The sequence below is a fragment of the Felis catus genome, chromosome B2 (genome assembly GCF_018350175.1).
Source record: "Felis catus isolate Fca126 chromosome B2, F.catus_Fca126_mat1.0, whole genome shotgun sequence".
In the NCBI taxonomy this organism is placed as follows: Eukaryota; Metazoa; Chordata; class Mammalia; order Carnivora; family Felidae; genus Felis; species Felis catus.
The window spans coordinates 34,117,692-34,135,741 of NC_058372.1; the positions used below are offsets into that span (position 1 = coordinate 34,117,692).

At 42.7% G+C, this 18,050-nt stretch overlaps 1 protein-coding gene and 1 long non-coding RNA gene across 8 annotated transcripts in view; one reads left to right on the plus strand and one right to left on the minus strand.

Annotated features, from left to right (window-relative positions):
- LOC123385347 overlaps positions 1–7,339 on the plus strand; it is a 29,476-nt gene extending 22,137 nt beyond the window's left edge. The window contains exon 2 of the long non-coding RNA XR_006597706.1: positions 6,020–7,339. This is a non-coding gene — a long non-coding RNA (uncharacterized LOC123385347). The remainder of the gene's footprint in view (positions 1–6,019) is intronic.
- A 128-nt stretch (positions 7,340–7,467) lies between these two features.
- Positions 7,468–18,050, minus strand: part of FKBP5 (FKBP prolyl isomerase 5) — a 116,656-nt gene continuing 106,073 nt past the window's right edge. For all 7 annotated transcript variants that reach the window (XM_023253900.2, XM_023253902.2, XM_023253903.2 and 4 more), the window contains 3 exons: positions 11,527–11,712; positions 9,577–9,816; positions 7,468–8,662 (listed from right to left, as the gene is read on the minus strand). In XM_023253900.2, coding sequence (XP_023109668.1) covers positions 8,555–8,662; positions 9,577–9,816; positions 11,527–11,712 — 534 coding nt within the window. In that variant the 3' untranslated portion in view covers positions 7,468–8,554. The remainder of the gene's footprint in view (positions 8,663–9,576; positions 9,817–11,526; positions 11,713–18,050) is intronic.

Genomic DNA, 18,050 nt, shown 5'->3' on the forward strand with positions numbered 1-18,050 from the left:
GTGGTAAAATGTTTAAATCTCTTATTTCCTCTTCTGTATACTTTACAGCTATTTTCTTTTTGGTTACTGTGGGAGGTACATTTAACATACAGGTATAATGTACTAACTTGAATGTATAGCACCTTAACTTCAGTAACATACAAACACTGTTCCATTACAGCTCTGTCCCCAATCCTTTTGGTTGTCAGTGCCACAAATAACATTAAATTTAAATTAATTAAATTAACTAAAATTACATCTTTACACATTGTGTACCCAAAACATAAAGCAATCGCTCCTTTAAGTGCATCAGTCTCCTAAATTATGTGGAAAACATATTTGGAGTTATATACCAAAGTTACGGAAATACAAACTTTTACATTAATGTTTTTTTCTTTCTTTTTTTAAAGTTTATTCACTTTGAGAGACAGAGAAAGCTTGTGAACACGTAAGTCAGGGAGAGGAAGTCAGGGAGAGGTGGAAAGAGAGGGAGAGAGAGAATCCCAAGCAAGCTCTGCATTGTCATTGTGGAGCCCAATGTGGGGTTCAAACTCAACCGTGAGATCATGACCTGAGCTGAAATCAAGACTGAGACGCTTAACCAACTGAGCCACTCAGGTGCCCCTGTTTTTTCCCCGTAAAAATGTATTATTCTCTTAAATCATGTAAAAAACAAAAACTGCTGTTACAAACCACTGTTTTAATACCAGCTTTTATTTTTATTTTTTTCAGAGAAAATATAGGCCTTTATTTTATTTTTCAGGAATAGAATTTAGTGACCCATCACTTACATGTAACACCCAGGCTCATCCCAACAAGTGCCCTCCTTGATGCCCATCACCCATTTAGCCCATCTGCCCACCCAGCAACCCTGTTTGTTCCCTGTATTAAGAGTCTCTTATGGCTTGTCTCCTTCTGCTTTTATCTTCTTTTTGCTTCCCATCCCCTATGTTCAATTGTTTTGTTTTTAAATTCCACATGTGAGTGAAATCATATATTTGTCTTTCTCTGACTGATTTATTTCTCTTGGCCTAATACCCTCTAGTTGCAGCCACATCGTTGCAAATGACAAGATTTCATTCTTTTTGATTGCTGAGTAGTATTCCATTGTACATATACCATATCTTCTTTATCCATTCATCAATTGATGGACATTTGGGCTCTTTCCATACTTGGGCTATTGTCAATACCACTGTTATAAACATTGGGGTGGATGTGCCCCTTCGAAACAGCACACCTGCATCCTTTGGATAAATTCCTAGCAGTGCAATTGCTGGGTTGTAGGGTAGTTCTATTGTAAAAATTTTTAAATGTTTATTTATTTTTGAGAGACAGAGCATGAGCCAGGGAGGGGCAGAGAGAGAAAGAGACACAGAATCTGAAGCAGGCTCCAGGTTCTGAGCTGTCAGCACAGAGCCTGATGCAGGGCTTGAACCCACGAACCGTGAGCCCAAGTTGGACACTTAGCCAACTGAGCCACCCAGGTGCCCCTATTTTTAATTTTTTGAGGAACCTCCAGTTTTCCAGAATGGCTGCACCAGTTTGCATTTCTACCAGCAGTGCAAAACAGTTCCCCTTTCTCTGTATCCTCGCCAACATGTTGTTTCCTGAGTTGTTAATGTTAGCCATTCTGACAGATGTGAGGTGGTATCTCATTGTGGTTTTGATTTGTATTTTCCCTGATGATGACTGATGTTGAGGATCTTTTCATGTGTCTGTTAGCCATCTGGATGTCATCTTTGGACAAGTGTCTATTCATGTCTTTTGCCCATTTCTTCACTGGACTATTTGTTTTTTGGGTGTTGAGTTTGATAAGTTCTTTGTAGATTTTGGATACTAACCCTTTCTCTGATAGTCCTTTGCAAGTATCTTCTCCCATTCCATCAGTTGCCTTTAAGTTTTGTTGTTTTATTTGCTGTGCAGAAGCCTTTTATCTTGATGAGGTCACAATGTAGCAGGATTCTCGCACAGAGATTTGGGACACTGAGGTTTTTAATTTCCGGGAAGCAACTTGTATTTGCACCAGCACCGCTCAGTTGGGTTCGTACCCAAAGAACTGAGCGCTGAACATCACAAGGCATAGTTTTTAAAATACATTTTCTGGGGTGCCTGGGTGGCGCAGTCGGTTAAGCGTCTGACTTCAGCCAGGTCACGATCTCGCGGTCCGTGAGTTCGAGCCCCGCGTCAGGCTCTGGGCTGATGGCTCAGAGCCTGGAGCCTGTTTCTGATTCTGTGTCTCCCTCTCTCTCTGCCCCTCCCCCGTTCATGCTCTGTCTCTCTCTGTCCCAAAAATAAATAAACGTTGAAAAAAAATTTTTTTAAATACATTTTCTATTTTTTTGTCTCCCATATATGGTAACACATAAACATGTAGTCTGATTAGTTTCAGTTTACAAGGTCATGAGGGATGTTGTCACATAGGTGCATAGCCAGGTTACCTTGAAGTTTTCTCTCCTTTTTTTCTCTCTCCTTAGGGAGAGGACCCTACCACACCGGTAGTTCATTTTTGCTTTTGTTTCCCTTGCCTCTGGAGGCGTGTCAAGAAGTTGCTGTGGCCGAGGTCAAAGAGGCTGTTGCCTGTTTTCTCCTTTAGGATTTTGATGGCTTCCTCTTATGTTTAGGCCTTTCATCCGTTTTCGTTTATTTTTGTGTATGGTGTAAGAAAGTGGTCCAGGTTCATTCTTCTGTAGGTCACTGTCCAGTTCTCCCTGTACCATTTGCTGAAGAGACTGTCTTTTATCCCATTGGATAATCTTTCCTGCTTTGGCAAAGATTAGTTGGCCATACGTTTGTGGGTCCATTTCTGGGTTCTCTATTCTGTTCCGTTGATCTATGTGTCTGTTTTTGTGCCAGTACCATACTGTCTTGATGATTACAGCTTTGTAATACAGCTTGAAGTTCAGGGTTATCACGCCTCCAGATTTTTTTTCCCCCAACATTATTTTGGCTGTTTAGGGTCTTTTATGGTTCCATACAAATTTTAGAATTGTTTGTTTTAGCTCTGTGAAGAATACTGGTGTTATTTTAATAGGGATTGCAATACTAGCTTTTACATGTATTTACTTTGGGCTGCCTGGGTGGTTCAGTTGGTTAGTGTCCGACTCTTGCTTTTGGCTCAGGTCATGAGCTCAGTCATGAGACGAATCCTTGCTTCAGGCTCCACGCTGAAATGGTGGATGGGTAAGCTGCTACGGTGCTAAGAGTCAAAATTGAGTGAAACTGGCCGCAATTTACCATCCATGCCTTCCTCAGGAAGTTGCCAGTCTTCAACAGACTCCAGAGTTGCAAAATAGTTACATCAGACAGAGTCTGCAGGTGCAACTGTTGTCTAGGTGAGGAGAGATTCTTAGTGCTTCCTACTCTGCCATCTTCCCAGAATCCTCCTCCATTTGATCTGTTTAGGCTGATGAACTCTGAGTTATCATGAGTTAACTCCGATGACTGGAGGTAGATTTCAAATCACGAGAGCCTGAAGACCATAGACCCGTTTTGCAGTTATGACCCCCTCAAGTCAAGTTGCTCCTTGTTCACCACCTCAAGGAATTCAAGATCAAAATCATATTGCAGTAACTGCTGGAAAACCACGTGGTACTGGCCTCCACATTACCAAGACAAGTAACAGGAATGAAGGCCCACGGAGATTGAGGTGTGGAGCTGCTTTATGAGAAAGGGCAGGAAACCAATTTACTAAGCATCTACTATGTTCTAGAGTGGTGATGGTGTACTGGGTGCTGGCATGGTGATGAGTCAAGGAATAAGTGAGTTCCTGGATCCTTTAGGGGTGGTCACATGAATATTAATTGTGTGCTCAGGCTGGTGTCATTTTCAGGAAGACTTAGGTCTATCTGTAGAGATTGAGGGTATACACGTGGGCTTAAGTGTTTAGACCAAAGAGATGAGGAATTCTCAGTGTGAAAAGATGGCTGTGAGCAGACATCGGATAAGTTAGCCGAGCAACTAGAATTGGACGTGGCATCCCCAAATACCAGTCATTGGCTTGTTCTTCCCAGCTTATTTTCTTGGTCAGACATATTTAAGGAGATAATTTTAAAGCCAAGTCATAACGCGTACAGCAAGGAGTTATCTTATGAAAACACATGATCCAAAGCAGACCCAGGCCAGAAATATTTAATACCTAAAGAAAGCCTTGGACACTTAGTGTATTTGTAACGTGTCAGCTAAGCCCAGTTTGAAATACATTCCTTCCTTGCAGTTTTGGGTTAGGGATCTTGTGAGAGACTTGGAAGGTGGAAACAATGCAGCAACAATACTCTTTTTATATTTGGAAGGTCAGCAGAAGGCGAGGTGGTTGAGTGCCTTGTAGAGGAAGCACCCAGTAAATAGTAATGACCAGTTTTAGCTTGCAACTGCAGGACAGCTTTTCCTATGCACCGTTCTTAGCAGCTGAGATCTACCCTACCCTTGTCAACGCCTGGCGTCACTCAACATTTTACTACTTGCCCTCGATTGTCAGACCCTGATGCGAGGCTTGATCCCATGAACTGTGAGATTGTGACCTGAGCTGAAGTCAAGAGTCAGATACTCAACCGACTGAGCCCCCCAGGCACTCCCCGCCCCCCAGCATTGTTTAAAAAGCAAATCATGCCTATGCTTTACATTTCCTGTATTTGTACCCTAAAGTGGAGTATGAGGCCTATGGCTCTGCTGTCATTTCCGGTCAACCAAATGCTTGGGGATTTTAAAGAACTAACAACATCTCGTTCCATCGGCCAAGAGATCCTGCTTCAGACTGGAAAAAGACCTATTTTGGAATTGTGTAAGGACATCAGTCGACCTGGGTGACTGTGGGCCGGCCACTTCACCATTCTGGGGCCTCCACATGTGATTCCCCAAGGTCCTCTGGAAATTCCTGCATCAGGGACTAGGCTCAAGATGTCCCGTCTCTAGGCAGCCGTTAGCCCCAACAAAATGCTGACAAAGATCTTCTTGGGAGTTACCTTCGGTGATGTTCCTGTTTTGCAATGTATTACTAAGGACACATGTGTAGATTATGTTCAATTATAGATCAAGAGATAAATTATGCAAACAGCAGTGATGAAATTATTGCGCCTTCTCTGTATCCTTTCCCCGCCTCCCCTCAACATCAGACGTGAAGGAGAGAAAAATATGCAAGGCAGCACCGAGTGGGTGTCCCTCAAGACATTTTCAAGCCATTACGGAATGTTCTTTTATGTACACTTTTGTCAGTCATTGCTACTCGAACATGTGAGCAGCCAGCGGATAGAAATAACATACAGCTAGGCTAGGGAGTTCTTAATTTTGGGATCTTGACTCATCAGTCTGAATTCAGTGCATGTTGTCACTAACGCTGGTGAGTCTCCCAGGGTTGCCAGTCCTACATTCTGATGCACGATGCTAAAAAGGCTGAATACATGTGGACAAAGCTCTTCACTGACACACTCATCTCTGGAGTGGATGCAGGCTGCCTTGAGTTACCCAGGTCACGGCTGGGAAACCACTTCTGGCTATCCTTAATACCCCTAGCAAGAGTATTATTTGCTTAGCAAAAACATGCAGAGGCGCCTGGGTGGTTAAGCCCATTAAGTGTCCAACTCTTGATCTCGGCTCACATCACGATCTCATGGTTGGTGGGTTTGAGCCACACGTTGCACAGTGAGGAGCCTGCAGGGGATTCTCTCCCCCCACCTCTCAAGATAAGTAAAAAAAATATATTATAAAATCATGCAAATAAAGACAATTATTTCACTTTCAAGTAATTTAGCAGCAAAGGGGTAGGAGTAGAATTCAAATCCAGAGATGAAGCAAGGAATTCAGAAGGATAAAAGATAAGGTCTCTGGAGCCTGCACTGACCTATCCGCAGATGCCCGTACAGCTAGTGGAGATAGGATCGTCACCACCCCAGCCCCGTGTCACCTTTCTTTTGCAATATGTGTGACCTCTCCTTTGGCCTTCAGAGTATGCAACCAGGAGTATCTGATGAAATATGCTACTTAGAGGACATGCACACTTAAGCCAGAATATCCCGATGCATGCTTATGTTTTACATATTTATTAAAGGGCACTACGAAGTCTCTTCATTTCCCAAATGAACCTTACGATCAGTTAAAATGGCGGCATATCCACAGGCTGATGAGAAAACAAAATCCTCTGGTCTCTCTGATCATGTGGTTCATCTGCACAAAGATGCATCATCCTGCCACCTTTAGTCCCACGCTGGTTTCCAGCTGTCCTCAGAGCAAGGAAGACAATATGACCTCCAGCCAATTTTCTGATGTCACATGCCTTCAACTTGGCCCCCATGGTTTTCCAACCAAAACAACGTTTCCTGAAGACTACTGAAGCAAAACCAAGAATAATAGAAAGTTTATGTCTGGTTGTTTTTAAAATTTATTTGAGGAACACAAAAAAGTGTATCTGAGTGATTTTTTTTAAAAACAAGTTTTTAATTCATCATATGCTGCCTCACCACTCCATATGTAGTCTAAAAGATGGTTCAAACACATCTGATTTCTAGACAAATTAAGATCACTGAATTTGATATAAGAATATATGAAGTTTCTTCTCGAGAGGTGATGGGCACCCACAATCATATGCTCAGAACCACCCACACACCCCTTCCCTCCCCTCCCTGCACTCTTGCCCTCCCTACCCCCCCCCCCCCCAAATCTGGTGACCCATAACACACACCTGGGAGACAGTTGGCTGGGGTGATCTAATTTTTGGAATTGTTCTTTTGTTTGTTACCTGCAAAACACTAACTGGCCTTTTTAGGATGAAATCTCAGTATTGGCCTCATTGAAGTCATGCTCTAGTCAACAGAGCTACAAATACTAAACAGTTAAGCAAACAAAGCAAAATCAACTTTTGCTTTTCATATTTCCTAGGCGAGTCTGGGGCTTTTGAAGAAATCTCATGAAAAAAGACAAAAGTGAGAAATTAAAAGGATTCTAGTTGTCAAAAGAGAAACTCACAATTTCATTCCGTTTGTTCCATGGAGCAGAGAACTGGTATAAAAGGAAATGATTTAATTTTTAGGTTGCCACGTGGGTCCTAACCTAACAACGAAAGTGTTTTGTTAAAACCACCATAAAAGTAAAAATGAAGTTAATTGCCAGTGTTCTTTAGGATTTTACAAATGAGATGTTCCAGGTTGGAGCGACTGTTTCCTTCAGTTGCAGGCGCTTTCCCACGAGAGCCTTCAGGCTGTGGGGAGAGAAAGCCACGCTCAATCTCGCTTACCCGTAAGGACCAAGATTCCACTGCGTGTACGTATTTTAAGACTTGCCCCGATTCACCGCCCCAGTACTGGAGCTTTCAAGGCGAGATGTGCCTGCACAGGAAGCGGTTTTCGATTCTTTTTCACAACCCACACCAGAACAAAGAAGCTATCAGCAGGAGGGGAAAGCTACTGCGTGCCAAACCTGCGAGGAAAACCCTTAATGCACAAGAGCAACTACTAATTTTTACAACTCCACAGATTTTGTTTTTAAAAATTAAGCTACTCATAGTAGTAAAAAGTCGATTTTTTTTTTGCATGATAGAGGAGTGTAAATAAAGTTCCATAAATCAGTATACACGTTTACAAGGCAGTAATTTTTAAAAGACAAAAACAAAAGCCGCGGCGATCCTAAGTGGATATGTAACTAAATCCACTCCAGGTCAGATATCCTAAGAACGAGTCTTAAATACGTAATAGCAATGGTCAGAATGGAAAGAAGAAGGTGAACGGTCGCAATGCTGGCAGGCAGGGCTGTCCTCCACATTTCTCCTAGAAGGGCCAGAGGAGGGGGGAAAGCACAATTCTGATGGCTATTTTCACGCTTCGGCATCTCAGAGCTTCACCTGAGGCAGGGAAAGCTAGCCCACACGCTGCTCTGCTCATTACTGTCGCTAAAGAATGTTCTGGGAATGACAGGGTCCCTCCTCCAGGGCCAGGCTGGGTGCAGGAGAAACCCGCTCTCCCAATGGAGGCTGGCTTAGGGAGGAGGGAGTTTGGCCGAGTCAGTGAGCCGGTGGCCTCTGAGGTTCTGGCTTTCAAGTCTGGCGGCTGCTGAGGACCTGAGGGGATTCCAGACGCCTCAGCTGTGGGTTCTGTTGGTTAAAAAATGCTAGCACTTCAGTCATTTAAAAAAGCCAAACCTTCTCCTCCTCTCCCCCACCCAACTGTAGGAAAGGAGAAACTCATTAAGCAATTATTTTTAGGTTTCCGCAGTGCTACTGAAGTTCAATCGAATGTAAAACCTGACAGACAGCCCCAAATTGTTAGGATTATCTCAAGGGACCCTGAATTAGATGTCAAAGGCTGACATAAACTGAAATGAGCTGGACTCGAGCTGTTGGCTCAGCCTTGCCACACCAACAGTCATTTCCGTTTTGTTCCACCTGGAGTGGTCCCATGCCACCCCCTCGAGGAGAGCACTGGGCAGCAGCAGGGTGGCTGTTTTCTGGGAAGCCACTGGTTTTGCCATTTGCTTCCAGAATCACACAGACTATAACAAACTTTACATTAAACACTGTTTAGTCCTGAGTAGGGTGAAAGCCCATGGAGGAGGGGGCCAAGTTCATCAGGGCTCTTCCCTCCTTGGCGTGGTGTCATACGTGGCCTCCGGCTTTCTCTTCCATCGCTTGCCCCTCTGGTCCTTTTTCACGGCTGACGACCCCTTCTATAGTCTTCTTGCCCACTGCCTTACTGGCCTCTTCCTGAGGAAAAAATAAGAAATCAAGAGGGTCAGAGGAACAAGGAACTGAAACACTGAAGGAATTCCTGGCTCCTCCCGACAGGCCGTCAGGTGTGAAACGGGGACGCGATGACCTTACTGGGGTCGCCCGGCCGGGGAAGTCAGGACAGTGCTGCCAACAGTTGAGGGGGCAGCTTTTACTTTTCCTGGGTGGAGGGGACTAGCCTGCCACCTGCCACAGGCATGGCTGCCAACAAGAGGCTGGGAGCGGGCGGTGAACTCAGGACCAGAGTACAACTCTGCTGTGGGGAGGCCGGCAAAGTAAAGGGTATGATAGCAGGGCTTCCCCATCACAGCCCATCCCTGGCAAAATGGGAAGTCTCAACAAAGACGTACTATCTGAAAATAATACCTGATGTGCTTGACTTTTTTTTTATTATATATTTTTTTAATGTTTATTCATTTTTGAGAGAGAGAGAGAGCATGAGCAGGGGAGGGGCAGAGAGAGGGAGACACAGAATCTGAAGCGGGTTCCAGGCCCCGAGCTGTCAGCGCAGAGCCCGATGTGGGGCTCGAACCCACAAACTGTGAGATCATGACCTGAGCTGAAGTCCAGACGCTTAACCGACTGAGCCACCCAGACGCCCCTTCACTTTTAAAAAATAATAAACTTTAGAACGTCTCTAGGGAACTTATTTTCCTCATTTCTTTCACGGATGTGTCAGTGCCTCACAACTCTTGTGTCTGGTGAGTAGAACAGCCCTGTTCTACTTCCAGATCCAAACCAGCCTCAGCTAAGATCGGGTATCATTCTCCCCATTCTTGCATCTCTTGGGTTGTCTACCTGTCCTGTGTCCCATGCTTAACCCTTTTTTTAAAAATTATCAAAAAAATTTTTTTTGATGTTTCTCTTGAGAGAGAGAGTTCTGTACATACCTTTGCATCCTGCTCTGCAAACTTCTTGAACATGTTGGCATATATCCTGCGGTCCCGCTCATTGTGCTCCTTTGCCTTTTTCTGGCACATGGAAATCTGTAGTCGCGCTGCCTTATTCTGGGGATTAACTTCCAACACTTTCTCGAAGTCGCCCTTGGCCGACTCAAACTCGTTCATGAGCAGCTGGGCTTCCCCCCTTCTGTACAAGCCCTTCTCGTTGGCACTGTCTAGTCCAAGGGCCTAGGGACAGAGGTCTACTTTTTAGAAAGGGTGAATGTAACTTGTGTGCTTTGAAGAAATTCAGTATTTAAGTCACTTACCAAAGCTCCTTGGCCAAGAGAATTGGAAAAAGCATATTGAAGAGATGGGGCTCAAGGGAATTAAATACTACCAATCAAAATCCAACTAACTATGCCCACGTTAACTTCTGTATTTGATACGATTTCTATAAAGATTCCAAGGGGGCTTTGGAGGAGGCTCTTGAGAAATTCATTTTAAAATTCAATGGAAGAAGAAAATGCCCAAGAATGGCTGAGAAAATTTTGGGAAAACAAAAATAACGAGAGGGGACTTGACCTACAACAGAAAAAAATACACTCTGAAACCACTGAAGAGTTTGACTGCCAGTCTGTGCGCAAAGCGGAACAGAACAAAGCAGAAGCAGATTTATGTGTATGTACATTAAAAGATTTAACAGTGATAAAGGCGGGAATGTAAATCGGTAGGGAAAGGACTAACTTTGCAATAAATGGAGCTGAGACACTGGCTATGAACATGGAAAATGAGAATTAAGTTGTTACATCACATCAAAACACAAAAGATTCTAGACCGCGTATACCTAGATGCAAAAACAAACCTCACCAAAATATAACACGGTTTACTTTTAATTCATTTTTTAAAAGGCATACCTAGGTAGAGTAGGTTTTGCAAGTACCAAACAGAATTATTTTTATCATCTTAGGGTAGGGAAGAGCTTTCTCATTAGAAAGGAAAGGACAGGTTCGACTAAGTAAATATTTAAAACTTTCCTTGCAAGTGAGGAGAACAAGGTCCCTATAGTCAGATAAAGGGTTAGCAGTAATAATGTACAGACTGCCTCAGTCAATATGAAACAGACAAATCATCTAGTTGGAGGATCTGAATAGGCAATTCATAGAAGAAATGCAAATGGCTAATGATGAAAAGATGGATAATTTCATTAGGAACCAAGAAACAAAAATGAAAATTTTTTGTTGCCAATAATATTGACAAAAAAACCCCATGGATAATATCTAATAATCCTGTATTTTGAGAGAGAAAGGCAGGGAAGGGGCAGAGAGAGAAGAGAGAGAGAATCCCAAGCAGGCTTCACGCTGTCAACATGGAACCCATGAGGGTTGGGGCCTGAACTCACGAACGATGAGATCATGACCTGAGCTGAGGAGCTCAGGCGTCGGATGCTTAAATGGCTGAGCTACCCAGGGGCCCCTCAATAATCTATTTTTTGACTCCATATTCCATTCCTAGAAATTCAGCCTGTAGAAACAATGCCGAAAGTATACCTAAGTGACCTCTATGTAAGCAGCTCAGCTCTATCATACTCAAGTCCTGAAAGGCTGAAGTTGAATCTGTTCTTAGTAAATTAAACATGAGGAGTTCTATGTCCAATCTGATACCAGATGCCATAGATTTAAGGAAGGTCATGGATGAAAAAAATTTTAACGAAACTTTTCTTCATAGTGTATTATCATCTAGGCATCAGAAAAGTCTGACTATAGTTGTAATGTTTCTGAATTTCCCAATTCATAAGGAGAAACAAAGAATCCCAAGTCAACAAATGAATATAACAAAGCAAAATGAAACACCACCCACCCCTTGGCTAAGAAGAAGCAAAGTAAGAAGACCAAGTATGAAAACGGAGAGAAAGACTGGGACTATGGAAAGTCCAGTTCACACGCAGACACCCTTTACCTTATCACAGCATTCAACAGCTTTGGTGTATTCTCTAAGCTTCAGGTAGCACATGGCCAGGTTCAGGAAGGCAGCCAGCAGAAATGATTCAGAAGCTTTAGATTCCTTCTCTGATAAGCCATATTCCATCTCTAACCAGGATACGATCTTCCCATATTGAATCACTGCCTGCATGTACTTGCCTCCCTAGGAGGAAAAAAAGCTAGGGATTACTTGTTGCACAGGGTCTGGAGGGGGTACAAAAAAATATAAATTCAGGCCTCCCTGAGAAAACCAAATCCTCAAAATGAAAACAGCCCCCTCATACAAACCATGGTATTTGATCATTTCCTTTTGCTCTTAGGAGATGGGTATCCAGGCCCCTTTCCCCATTCTTTTTGCAGGGCCAGTGACCTGGGAGCTGATTCGAGACAGTGCGCTATAGAATGCTGTTCTCCAGCACGAAGGGGACGGCTCTCCCAGCGGGACGGCATCAAGGCTTTGGGTTACATTCTGGGTGCTAGTATTTCTCAGACTTTCAGAAGGCTGGGGAGTAGTTTTAGAGTAGATCAGTAGTTTACATGAAAGGAAATTACTCTTCCCTTTTCTCCTGAGAAGAAGCACTCCACGGTAGACTACATTCTGGCAAGTGCCAGTCACAAACACAGCAAATCTTAGTTATCTAAACTAGGAGTGGGCAAACTTTTTCTGTAAAGGGGCAGATAAAAAACATTTTAGGCTTTGCAGGCTGCACAATCTGTTGCAACTCTGTCAAGAATAGTGCAAAAGCAGCTACAAACAATATATAAATACACTCGATCCCTGAATAACACAGGGGTTGGGGTGCTGACTCCCCATGTGGTTAGAAATCTGTGTATATTTATCTTTTAAGTGATTTAATTACTTTATGGATTCATTTTTCTCATCATGACAAGTATACTCTTTAATCCCCATCACCTATTTCACCCATCCCCCTACCTACTACCTCTCCTCTGACAACCATCAGTTCTCTACGGTGAAGAGTCTGTTTCTTGGTCTTTTTCCCCGTTTGCTCACTTGTTTTGTTTCTTAAATTCCACATTTGAGTGAAATCATAGGGTATCTGTCTTTCTCTGACTGGCCTTATTTCGCTTAGCTATACTCTCCAGTTCTACCTACATTGTTCCAAATTGCAAGATTTCATTCATTTTTTAAATGGCTGAATAACACACATATACATACACGCCACTTCTTTATTCATTCATGTATCGATGGACACTTGGGCTGCTTCCATTGGCTACTGCAGATAATGCTGTTATAAACACAGGGATGCAGGTGTCCCTCTGAATTAGTGTTTTTGTATTTTGGGGGGGAAATACCCAGTAGTGCGATTACTGGATCATAGGGTAGTTCTATTTTTAACTTTTTGAGGAACCTCCATACTGCTTTCCATAGTGGTTGCACCAGTTTGCACTCCCAACAACAGTGCAGGAGGGTTCCTTTTTCTCTACACCTTCCCCAACATTTGTTGTTTCTTGTATTGTTGATTTCAGCCATTCTGGTAGGTGTGAGGTGATGTGTCATTGTAGTTTTGATTTGCATCTCCCTGATGAGTGTGTATAACTCCTGACTCTCCCAAAACCTAACTACAAATAGTCTACTGTTGATTGGAAGTCTTATTTTTAGAGAGAGGGAGTGGGCAGAGAAGAGCAGAGAGAGAGAGAGAGAGAGAGAGAATCTTATTAGCAGGCTCCACGCTTAGCATAGAGCCCGATGCTAGTCTCAATCCCACGACCCCAGGACCATGACCTGAGCTGAAATCAAGAGTCAGATGCTCAGCCGAATGAGCCACCCAGGTGCCCCACTGGTTGTTCAACACATTTTCCACATTATTTGTACTATATACAGTATTCTTACAATAAAACAAGCTCAAAACAAGCAGATGTTATTTGGGAAATCATAAAATACATTTATGATGCTGAATTTATTTAAAAAAAAGTCTGTATATAAGTGGACCAGTGTAGTTCAGACCCATGTTGTTCAAGGATCACTTGTAAATGTGTGTGGCTGTGTCCTGGTAGAATATTACTAAAACAGGCTGTAGTTCGCTGACCTCTGATCTACACACAACAGAAATACAGAGCTGAATAGCAGCATCCAATATAAATAACTATGAGACATAAATCACATAGATGTCAGCTAACTACATGAGAAAAATCTTTAATATATTGTTGCTCTAGTGATTATAATTTTAACAACTGTGAATAACAACTGTAGAGTCAATTCATGTGAGTTAACTATATGCTCTATACAAGAAATTATGGGGCTGAGATGACATGTTCACTGCCATTTTAAGGTGAAAGAAAGAAGTGACAGCCGGTAAGCACACAAATAAAATGGGAGCACAGGTGAGGAGTCGCCTCTGCAGGAGGTGACTCTTAAAATGGAAAGCAGAGGACACGTCCTACCAGACCTGTAGCCAGACCCCTGAGGATTTTAGATCCAGTGTCTGAGCCACCAACAGTATTCAGATCATGTCACTAGGATCCACCACAGTCAAAGCAGTGTGTGCATCTCAGTGTGGAGCTGTCTCCCCACGTGCACTCCAAAGCTCACCCAATGACTGAGAAAAATCACAGAGCAGATCTATGAGAATGTTCCTGTTAAAAAGGACTTCAAGTGGCTGGCATAAGACATGAGCTCCACCTGTAGAAAGAAGCCCTGATGTTGATTTTTAGTGATGAGGATGGAGTAGAGCAGTTCCCCGCGGAAGGCCTACATCTGAAAGCAATGATGGCTACATCCCCCCTTGAACATCCCTCTTCACTAGTGACTTGTTTAGGGAACAGAAGACCTACAGAGCTCACAAGTTCTGCTGTAGAAGGGCAGTGAAAAAGAATTCCGAAGTGCTTTGAAGAAACAGTATATTAGAATCGAAGTCTATTATCCTCCGTGCCTCAAAGATTTGTGATCTGGGTTATTTATAAGAATAGGAAACCAGGTCCGCTCAGAGTAAATGCTGAATTTTTTTTAGGAAATTAGATTGTATGTGCTATGGACTGAACTGTGTGCCCCCCACCCCCATTCACATGGTGAGGGCCTATCTCCAACACAATGGTAGCTGGAGATGGGGCCTTTGGGAGGTGATCAGGCCTAAACTGGGTCCCGAGGGCGAGGCCCTCACAATGGACTTCATCCCTTTGTAAGAGACACCAGAGAACTTGCTTCCTCTTTCGCCCATGCTGTCTGTAAGCACCTAGGATAGTTCATCCGAGCACACAGTGAGGAGGAGTGCTCTCACACACACCAGCCCTGCTGGAACTTTGAACTTAGACTTGCACTCTCTGGAGCTGTGACAGATAAACTGTTGTCTCCATCACCCAGACTATGCTGTTTTATTATGGCAGCCCAAGGTAATGAAGAAAACACTAACATCCTGTCAGAGCCTTAGACCCACTATTCCTTTTTTGGGACACTACACAAAAGTCCTCATGAGGCACCGGGTTTGTCATTTCTTTCCATCACTGTCTTTTCTTTTGTGGATGGTGAGCAATCTGAGGACAGGAAGCGTGTCTTATCCCTTTGGAATATCCAAAGATACTGAGCACAAAGAGGCCCTGAGGAGAGGTGTGCTGAACAAATATTAAGGTCAAAGACAGAACTCTGGAATCAAAATGTTCTCTATGGTTGACAGCAAAAATGGAGAGGTGGGTAGAAATGAAAGGTTATCATTTCATTCAGATTAGGTAAGAAGGACAGGTATTTTCCCTGTTATGCCTAGTTTCTTCTTCTTCCTCCTTCTCAAATGTACCTATTACCTTTTCTGATGATCTCCTAGTATATTGTTACAGGGAAAGAAAAAGGCCAGGGAGGACAGTGACCCAGAGCTTATCATTGCGGTAGGTTCTAAATAATCAGAATGGTACAAGGCTGTGGTTTCAAACAAAAAATCACACACACACACACACACACACACACAAAACCCCAAAAAACCAAAACCAAAGGAAAAAAAACCCAAAACCCCACAAAGTAACAGACTTCACAATGGTTTCTTTACATTTATATAGCATTTTAACTTCTTGAAAGCTCTTTCATCTGTATCACTTATAATTTTTAGAGCTCAACTTCTGACAACAAAAATCTTGTTTTGTGGTATTACTACTTCTAATGTACCAAAACAAGAGTTTTTCAGCTGGGGGTGATTTGCTCCCTGGGGGACATCTGGCAATGTTTAGAAAAGACACTTTTTAGTTGTCACAACCGCAGGGGGGTGTGTGTGCTACTGGCATCCAGTGGGTAGAAACCAGGGAGGTCACTAAACATCCCACGATGCACATGACAGCCTCTCGGCAAAACAGAACAGCTCCAAATGTCAGCAGTGCCAAGATTGAGAAATCCTATACTAAGTGAATGAGAGGAGAAGAAAGGGAGGGTGGAGACTTCTTAGGAGTTTTTTTTTTTTAACCTAAAACCCTAGAATTCTAGATGACCTGTTACTAAATCACAGCGTTGGTTTTTTTGGTTCAGCAAAGTCAAAACACAGCAAAGCCTGGTTTGTCTGAAAAGGGCTCAGCAATCAATCCTTAACTAGCTTGCCTGAGAAATGCTTTTTTTCCCCGAAGGAGCACAAGGGGGCGCAAGAACCCCGTATCACTGCAGTGTCCTCAGACTTGCCGCTCTGCCTCCAAGTCAGAAAAGAGAACCACTAAACCAAGTAGGATAGTTAATGCTCCGGTCTTGCAGAACCCTATTCAGCTATGAGGGCAAATATCATGTCTGTTTAATTGGCCTGCACAATGCCTGGCACAATGGCATGCTGTTATCTGTTAATTCCGGAGCCTCTCCTGCCTTTCTTCTCTTTAGTGGTCAGGGGTTGATATGAGGGGTTTACAATCTAAACAGCAAAATTACTCCCATTTTAAAACTGAGTGCAGTTCAACTCCACAAAGGGGAGAAATTTACCCACTGATGTGTAAACCAAACCAAGAGGTCAACAAAAATGGAGCCGTAATGTACCAGATGGCACGAAATGTAGATTTTTATTTCACCCCATCTCTGCTCTCACCCACACATCTGGACTCTGTGCATGTGCACAACGTGCCAAGTCAAACACTCTGGAAAGATGAGGCCCAGGAGGGCAGTGTGGCAGATTGAAACCTGCCCTGAAATTTTAAAAGAGAGTGTGTACAGGAAACTACCTACCATTCTGAAGTCTTACATCTAAAACGAGGATCGCTGCTGGGATCTTTTACCTATAATTATGAAGGTGCCTCCAGGGAAGTTTCTAGTAGTACAAAATGTTCAGAGACATTCTGGGAGAAAAGTCTTAGGTCAGTGGTTCTGAACCTTCCATTAATTTTCCCCCAACAGACTAATGTTTTGACAGATTTTGTCTATCAAATTGCATGTTAAAAATAATATGTTCCATATGTGTGACCGCTGATCCAGATTTTATCCAAAGATCAGTAATTTTAAAAGGGTTCACAATATTATGAAATACACAAACCACTACTGCAATTGTGATGCCTAGAAGTGACAAAGTTAAGTCTGTACGGGCACTGAAGCACTGCTCTCTGCTACCGATCACTGACTCTGGCCATCTCTCTGTATATGTTTAGGATACAGCTATACAACACATGGCTTTGCCACATTATTTCATCACCAATAATGTTCCCCAAAGTTCTGAGTCATCAGCAACCACTTAGAGCTTCTGAACAGCTGAGCTGTATTACTACACAGAGTTGATAGAGTTCTGTTCAACATGGCAAAAACTTCAACTCCTCCATCCCCAAACTATTAATATTCTATTTAGAAGCCGCAGGAAATATAAAAAATACAATAAGGACTTTTATAGACCTCCAGGTACACAGGAAACACCATTTAGGACCTATGGTCCCAAGGGATTTTACAAAAATTATTTCATTCCAGTGTATTGTGTATTTGAGTCTACAAATTACTCATGTGGAATTTTACTTGAATAGCTTAGAAGTATCCAATATATTTCAATTAGAATTAAAAAAAACTTGCTCTCAAGAGTTTCAAAACTCACAGAATTTTAGGGCTAGAAACAAACTTGGGGATCATCTAACCTAACTCTGTATGACTTTTCACACATGAAAATAACCTCTTTGGACCTTAAACGCCTTTAAATCATTTTGAGCCATAAAGCCTGGCTTTCCCCATTTGGAGCTCAGTCCACCATTCCCCAATGCTTTCTGGTGATTGACACGTTATTTTAGTCTATCTAATAAATGGCTATAAATTAATGCAAATAATTATATATTACCTAAATCAACAGATTTCACATTTATTTAGCTATAACCCACAGCAAGAAATATGTTTTCAGTTATGATCCAGAATCCACTCACACAACAAATTTTATGATACAAAATTTGTCTTTACTACATTAATGCAATACACTTCCCCTAAATTGGGACCATGACCCAATAATGGGTCTGTTCTTACAGTACGGAAAACAAGGAGCACACGTGTTGCCCTCTGGCTGTGTGAATTCTGTGTTGATTATACACGGTCTCACATAATTCTGTAGTTGTTTCACTGGGGTT